The sequence below is a fragment of the Wolffia australiana genome, chromosome 11 (genome assembly GCF_029677425.1).
Source record: "Wolffia australiana isolate 7733 chromosome 11, ASM2967742v1".
NCBI classification, from domain to species: Eukaryota; Viridiplantae; Streptophyta; class Magnoliopsida; order Alismatales; family Araceae; genus Wolffia; species Wolffia australiana.
The window spans coordinates 3,722,604-3,731,084 of NC_135845.1; the positions used below are offsets into that span (position 1 = coordinate 3,722,604).

The 8,481-nt window shown below is 42.6% G+C and overlaps 1 protein-coding gene across 1 annotated transcript; it reads right to left on the reverse strand.

The window, feature by feature from the left end:
* Window positions 1-4,386: 4,386 nt before the first annotated feature.
* LOC144709635 (uncharacterized protein At2g39795, mitochondrial-like) lies at window positions 4,387-7,605 on the reverse strand. The gene is made up of 3 exons (XM_078583225.1): window positions 7,267-7,605; window positions 5,756-6,120; window positions 4,387-4,732 (listed from the first exon to the last, which is right to left on the reverse strand). The coding sequence occupies exons 1-3, from the start codon at window positions 7,531-7,533 to the stop codon at window positions 4,573-4,575; spliced, it is 792 nt and encodes a 263-aa protein (XP_078439351.1). The 5' UTR covers window positions 7,534-7,605; the 3' UTR covers window positions 4,387-4,572.
* Between the last annotated feature and the right edge of the window lie 876 nt (window positions 7,606-8,481).

Here is an 8,481-nt window from a genome sequence, read left to right on the forward strand (position 1 = left end):
AATTTATAGTCCTTCGGTGGGGCCCCGCTTTGATTATGGTTGTTGGAGAGATTGTCTGACTAGGTCAAGGGTCAGGTCAACTCCCCAGTCCAAGAAAAAGTATACTATCAGTTTGATGTAGGGATTGGAAGTTTGTGTTCGTGTTTGTGATCTTCGATTCTTGGTTTCTGGAAATTTCTATGATCATCGGACTTCAATATGGCCTTGATTGAGACGAAACTTTGAATTTATTGTCATTCGGTGGGGCCCCGCTTTGATTATGGTTGTTGGAGAGATTGTTTGGCTCGATCAAGAGTCAAGTGAACTCCCCAGTCCAAGAAAAAGTATATTATCAGTTTGATGTAGGGATTGGAAGTTTGTGTTCATGTTTGTGATCTTCGATTCCTGGTTTCTGGAAATTTCTCCGAGCGTTGGACTCTAATATGGCCTCGATCAAGACGAAACTTTGGATTTATAGTCATTATGTGGGGCCCCGCTTTGATTATGGTTGTTGGAGAGATTGTGTGACTAGGTCAAGGGTCAGGTCAACTCCCCAGTCCAAGAAAAATTTAACTATCAATTTGATGTAGGGATTGGAAGTTTGTGTTCATGTTCGTGCTCTTGTTCATATTCGTGTTTGTGTGTGTGTTCGTGTTCGTGTTTGTGTTTGTGTTTATGTGCGTGTCTGGTATGGCTCCGTGTTCGAGTTTTTGTTGAATTCAGTTTAGTCAGGTTATTTCGCAAATAAACCAATGATCGGCATGTATTATTTAGTCATGGCCGCCACAATGTCCCCTTGCTGCCACCACTACCCAGCTTGTCCTCTACCATCTTGAGTAAGTGTGAGAGCATGTTAAGGAGTTTATCAAGGGAGTTCTGTAAGATGCTGGCAGCTCGGTTCAGTGCACACTAAACACAGGCTTGTCATTGCAGGCTGTGTGGCCCTTGGTAATCATCAGCACTTCCTCGAGGTGGTCTGCCACATCAGCGAGTACGTCATCTATAACCATCGCTCATGTCGACTCTCCCTCTCTCCCCATTTCATATTTCCCTCTCGTTCTCTTGCCCTTTCTATATAGATATATTCATTTATTTCTCTCTATCTCCCTCTCTCTCTCTCCTGTCCTCTCTCCTACTCTTTATCTTTCCCTCTCATTCTCTCGCCCTTTCCCCCACTCACTCTTTTCCCTCTCAAACTCTCTCTCTCACCATTTATACCGCTCTCAATAGGGAAGGACACAATACATTTTACAAGGTTCTAAATGCCTAGATTTGGATGAAGAAATTAAAGCGATCCGTAGCTGAAAACTTAAACGGAATTGAACAACATCATTAAACTATTAAATGAAGTACATGTGCACGGATCGCATCCATGATTTCTTGGATACCGAAGCTAGACGAGTTAAGTTGCTCAAGTGTGCAGCCTCTAGATATATTCTTATCCATGTGGTCCTTAGTACGTGAGAGCTCCTTCTTCTCTTTGACGAGCCTCATTCAACCTTCGTCATCATCATTACGCCATCCCAATCGCATCGAAAGTGGGGAGGAGTCATGGGAGAAAGGAGAAGAAGGAGGTCCCTGAACAATTTTAGCCTAGGTGAATTTTGTTTAGGACCTTCACCTACTTATATTAAGTGGGTATTTTTCATAAAATCCCCAAAATTTGAGTATATCTTTCAAGGTCTATAAGATCATTTGCGTAACCCTCCAAGCCCATGTATTAGTCTAGTTAATGATGGTAGAAAACCTTTATTGACTTTCCAAATTAACTAACTATATTATCATATAGATTCATTAACCTTGGATCGATTTAAACCTTATTGATAGGCTGAGCCTCCAACACATGGGGGCCAAGCTACACCTTGTGCTCTAGAAGATACAAAGGAGTCTGTATCGACTCACTCTAGAATATGTTGGTCATCAGTTACCATGTATGTATAATCCCTCATCCCACTTGACGCTCCTTAGACGACTTAGGGTATAGTGAACTGTCGAACCATAATCGTCATCCGAATTAGTACAGATATATTTAAAAATCATTGAAGAACTCTTCTTCAATATTCATTGGCTAGCTAAGGACTTCATAATATCCTTTTCCTTGAGTTGTCACCTCTTCTACCGAAGGTGAACGATCACATCTTAACCGCTCAATCGTCTTCATAAACTTCTTAATGTACTTGAACTAAGATTATTTAGAATCTCATAATTAAGGACATGTATGTCATAGTCAAAGTACAATCGTCCATCCACAAGACGGCTTTAGTGTCTCAGGTCTGAAAACCACTTACACACCTTGAATAAACTTATTTGACAATTCGGTATAATAACATTAAAAAATTCATAAAGATCAATTCAGTGAACTCTTTCTATTAAAGATCATCCACTATCTATCCTTAGTGTCTCTATACTTACGGCTACGAGAACGACCATACTCATCATATAAGTGATCTAGACAGTGTGATTCTATCCAGATATCCTTCTCGCATATCCTTCATATAAGAATATTCAGAACACATACTTAAAGATTACTGATCTCCGTATTAAGATCACATCATAATTCACTATGTCAAATCATGTATTCATTATAAGCATCACATATGTACTCTAATGAATGTTGTATTAATGAACATGGAACGAAACATAGAATACACGATCAGCTTGCCAGTTGCACATATTTCCATCACGGTCTTAATCTAGTTTTACCAAAAAATCTAAACCTAGGCCTGAAGTTCAATCGGGTCTCGATCAAAGCCAGTCTTGTTTGGTCATGCTGACTAGTCAATGTGAAAGTCAATGTCAGGTTAATTTGATCATCTCACTGCATCAAATTAAACGTCATCTCAATGTCAACTTAGGCGTCGAATGAGTCTTTGATAATTAGAGTGAGAGGAGAGAGAAATATAATAGGAGTGAATGAGTGTGAGAATGAGAGAGAGAAAGAAGAGAGAGAGTAAGAGAGTAATAGGGGGAGAGAGGAAGAGGGAGATAGTGAGAGAGAGACAGGGAGAATGAGAGAGTGAGACTAAGTGCAATATGGAGAAAATACAAGAGTGAGAGAGTGACAGGATGAGGCTAACAGAGAGTTCCGGAGTGAGACAAGGCACGAGGGAGCAGGTAAGAGGAAGAGAGGATGAGAGTGCGAGAGGGGGAGAGTGAGATGGAGAGAGTGCGAGAGGGAGGGACTATAAGAGGGAGAGAGTAAGAGAGGGAGAGGGAGCAGGGTAGAGGGAGAGGGAGGGAGAGTGAGAGTGGGAGAGAGGACAAGCAGAGAGAGCGAGAGGGCGAGAGAGGGTGAGAGAGAGGGAAAAAAAAGAGTGAATGAGAGAGGATGAGAGGGAGAGAGAGTGAGAGTGGGAGAGAGGGTGAGGCACACTTTCTCTTCTCCTCACTCTTTCATTGTAATTATATTCCTCACTCTTTCTCTCCCTCTCTCTCTCTCATTATTGAATACTTTAGGCCCTTGCAGTGATATTCAGATGCTGTCTAATTAGATACAATGAGACGACCAAGTCAACCTGACATTGACTTTAACATTGACTAGTCAACATGACCAACCAAGAGCTAGCCTGAGACCAAACCAAACTTCAGGTTGAAGTTTTTTGGTAAAACTGGATCTCGAACAAACCATGTCCTTGCCTACCCATAAATTACTGGTGCTGTTGCTGCCACCACTTCAGGTATTCACATGTTCACCTCACCATATTTCTTTCTTTCAACCTTTTTCCTAAATCTATGGTTCACCCTCTCTTAATCTCCCTCTCTCTTTCCCTCTCAATTAGGGATAGGAAATAAAATTTCATTGGTTTGTGAATATGCGAAAGGACACCAATGGGAAATCCCATCAAAATGATTCCGCAAACCATTCACAAACAGGTTAACATTAGCGAATGATTGGCAATCCCAATGAATCCCCTCTCTCTCTCTCTCCTGACCTCTTTCCCGTGCCTCTCTCTCTCTCTTTCTCTCCCCAACACCAAACAAAATTTCCTAACCATACTCTCAATCTCTCCTTCCACTTTGTCTTTTTGTCATCAGTCATCCATTATCTCAGATGCATGACTGATGACTAATGACAGAAATGACTTCTTTCTGTCATCTTAAGTCATATTTGACTCTATGACAGATTACAGGTTGGGACAGAACGGATAACCATTAAAGGGTGCTTGATATATGTATATTGGGTGCTTGGATGGAAGGATGGATCCACGTAGGTAGAAAAATAGAATAGAGAAAGACATAGGAATAAACACAGTTTAGAAAGACCTTTATGTAGAAAGATCAGTAAATAGATAGAGAGAGATATACAGGAAGCTAGGTCGAGAAACAATATTGACGGATTCGAGATGGATATAGAATGAAAGAGAATTAGGTTTAAGTAGATGCGGCTAGATAGATAGTTCCACAACCTAACAACTAAAAGGGTTAAGGACTTTCCTTTGAAGAATTTCCATGTTCTGGGAGACCCACCCCCCTTTAAAGTACCTAATTTTTAGAAAAGAACATTGGAATCTCACAAGGTATGGATACCAAGTCAACTTAGTGAGAGACATGACTCAAAAACTCAGCACGATTCCAATGATCAGATTCATGGACTCACTTGTCAACGAAGTTCTTCATGTTCTTCAGCCAGGCGATATATTCTCTCTCTTCCTTCTTGATCATATAATCCTGCAAGAAACCCGTGAGAGAGGCCTTGATGCCCCTCCGTTCCAGGAAACCGTAGAACTCTTTCTGTAGGTTTTCATCCAAATCTCTGCACAAGAATACGGGATTGTTATTAAGAAAACTCTAGAGAGAGAGATATGACAGTTAAATGGATGATATGGGCCAGAGAGATGGGAATTTCGGAGAAAAAGAGAGATGAAAAGGGTTGGAATGTGACAGGAAACGCCTAGAGAAGGGAAGAATTCGGTTGGAGAAATGAGAATATTACAGAAAGAGATGGAAGTTGATAAATGGGTGGAATGGCCAGGGAGATAAGGGATTGTAAGATAGAGTGAGAGATGCCAATGGTTGGAACGTGATGAGAAACAGGCAGAGAGATGGAAGCGACTATAGAGAGATGGCAATGTTAGAGAAATATATAGAGATGGTAATATAAGAGAGAGATGGCAATGGCCGGAACGTGATGAGAGCGGGTAGAGAGGGATGGAATCCGCTACGGAAAGGCTAGAATGTCATACAGATAGAGATGATGAAGGTTATGTAGAGAAATCGGGACCATTAAATGGATGGAATGGAATAAAGAGATGGGTAATGGCTGGAACCTGATGAGATGGCCGAAGAGAAATGGAAACTTTAGAGAGAGATGGATTCAAATACAGAGATATAGTTACAGCTGAAAGATAGAATAGGATAGACAGATATGAGAATGTAAGAGAGAGAGAGAGAGCGAGAGATGGGAACGGCTAGAGTGCAACCGGACGGTTCGAGAGAAATGACGAATGTACACAGAGATGGAATCAAATAGAGAGAGAGAGAGTGATAAGGTTACAGATAAGTCTATGGAGTGGGTTAGGGAGAAATATGGAAATGAGTGAGAGAGATGGGAATAGCTGTAACATGATGGGAAATCTAGAGCGAAATGGAAACGGGCAGAGAGAGATAGAATCGACTAAAGTGAGCAATACCATAATATAAGATAGATAAGGATGGCAAGGTAGAGAGATGGGAACGGCAAGGCATATTATGTGGAAGACAACTGAAGACAGAGTAGGCTAGAGAGAGGGATGGGCACGCTAGAGAGAGAAATAAAAAAGAGAAGAACGATGCATACCCAAATTCAGGCCCCTCATACTGGCTCTGATCATCAGAAATATTTGGGGACTTCAAGGTCAAGCTGTTTATGTTGACCTCATCAGGACTGAGAGAGCAGCAGAACTCTAGAGCCTTGTCCTTTCCTTTGTCAATGTTGACGACAAGAGAGATGTTAGACATAGTCTGGTTCTGGTCACCTTCCTCATCGCCAGTGCCATCATCATCTTTCTCCTCCTGATCACCACCCTCTTCATCTTCATTGACTTCCATAAAGACAGTGACCTCAATTTTCTCACTGCCATATTCCCTCTTCAAAGTTATTGTTTGGTCGCCTGGGTTGTCAATGATCGTGAATGGAAAATTCTTCGGCGTAGCTGAGCCTTCCTGGAAAATATTTTTTTTAATTCCACGTTAGGAGAAGAAATTTTGTTCTGATTAGGGAATGACCCGATCTGATCGGATCCAATGTGATTGTCGGATCTGAATGATCCATCAATCAAAGATACGGTCAGCTAGACAAATCTTTGGACAATTCAACCCTGAGGGAAGTTTGCTCACGGATCGATGATCAAGATCGAAACCAGCGATGTGATCGATCCAACCAAGGACGACTGATCAGTGAGTTTGACGGCTGAGAGGCCCATCTATGATCAAGTATGACGATCAATCCATTAGGACTGACTGCAATACACGAATGATCCCTCTGAGTGTGCACGGGGCTCAGTTTTGATCAAACCAAGAAATAAAAAGAAACAACAAAAAGTTGTTGGTATCAATGGAGTTTTTAGTGATTCAACAATCATTCTCAATCACATAAAGATAACATGATCAAGAGGAAATAATCCATTCCAGAAGGTACGATTAGTCGATATATATATCGATAAATAAAGAAACAGAGTATCCCCTGACGCTAATCAGATTTCAACCACTACAGCAGTTCAAAAACAGACAATCACAACTTAGATTCAAAAAAGAAAGATAACCAAGAAAAGAACGGAAAATTCCATGTTCAAAGCAAAATCAATCCTAGAAGTAGAGATACGTTTAATATCACATTCATACGGAAAATGAGACTATAATTTCTATTCTTTAACGATCCGAGAACAATGCTCAAATCCCTCAGGATCATACGGTCCAACAGGAAAAAAAAATCATTTCACGCATTACGATGTGCCTATAAAACTATAAACACAAACAAATGGTACTCCTGTCATTCACTACTGTCATTCAAAAACAGAAAACAAAGACAATGATAGTAAACCCCATGTGCATAAACCATAACATAAATACCAGGAGAAGCGAAACGCCTGATACCAAATCACAGGAAAAATGAAAAAATGCAACTGTTTCTCTTCGATGATCTAACGACCATGCTCAAATAAATCATGATCTTAAGATATAATGGGAAAAATAATTCCGAAAATTTCGATTTACCCACAAACTATTGACACAAAAACAAACTCCACCAAGCAGATTTCACCCAATATGGTCGTTCAAAAACAGACAACCAAGGAGCAGAGAGACGTTTACATGGTCGCTTTCAACATCCTCCTCGGCGCACCGAATCTCGGAATCGAGAACCTTCTTCAAGCTGGCGTCTCCACTCTTCGAGGCGGCAGTGGATGAGAAGAAGGCGGAAGGGACAACTCGCAGAGAAGCGGCATTCCCCGGCAAACGCGGCACGAAGATCGAACGCGATAGATTCAATGGAGATTGTCTGAGCCTGGCGAGAACGACAGACGAAGAGGCCAGGCGGAAGCCTCTGCGCACCAGAGAGGAAGCCATGGAGGTCGCCATTGCTGCAACGCTCTAGGGTTTAAGAGCTCGGATCACTGCGCTCTTTCCCGACGACAGGGTTTTAGAAGAAAGAGATGTTTTCGGAGCTTTATATAGGGAGACTAGTATAGTGCAGGGACGCCGACGGGACGGTTTTTCGTCCCAGGACGAAAAAGTCATCCCGTCCACGAGGTTGGACGAAAACAGGGACAGAAATTCGTCCCGAAACGAACGGATAGGATGGTTTTCGTCCACTCGGACAAAAAACTTGTCCCGCCCGCGTCCCTGCACTGATTCCGGACGTCGGCCAGGACGATCTTCATCCCGTCCCATCCCAGACAATACAGAACTACACTAGTGTAGGGACGAGGACGGGGCGGTTTTTTTGCCCCAAGACCTAAAAATCATCCCGTCAGCGAGGTTGGACGAAAACCAGGATGGAAATTTGTCCCGAGACGAACGGACGGGATGGTTTTTGTCCACGCAGACAAAAAAAAATCGTCCCGTCCGTGTCCCTGCACTGATTCCAGACGTCAAACGGGACGATCTTCGTCTTGTCCCGTCTATCATCCACGTCCCGGACGATCGAGAACTACGCTAGTGCAGGGACGCGGACAGGACAGTTTTTTTTTGCCTCGGGATGAAAAAAATCATCCCGTCCGTGACGTTGGACAAAAACCGGAACGGAAATGCGTCCCGATATGGACGAACAGGACAGTTTTCGTCCACTCGGACGAATAAACCGTGCCGCCTGGAGGTCTCGTACAGAAAAATCGTCTCGTCCGCATCCCTGCACTGATTCCGGACATCGGACAGGACGATCTTCAGCCCGTCCCATCCCAGACAATACAGAACTACACTAGTGTAGGGACGAGGACGGGGCGGTTTTTTTGCCCCAAGACCTAAAAATCATCCCGTCAGCGAGGTTGGACGAAAACCAGGATGGAAATTTGTCCCGAGACGAACGGA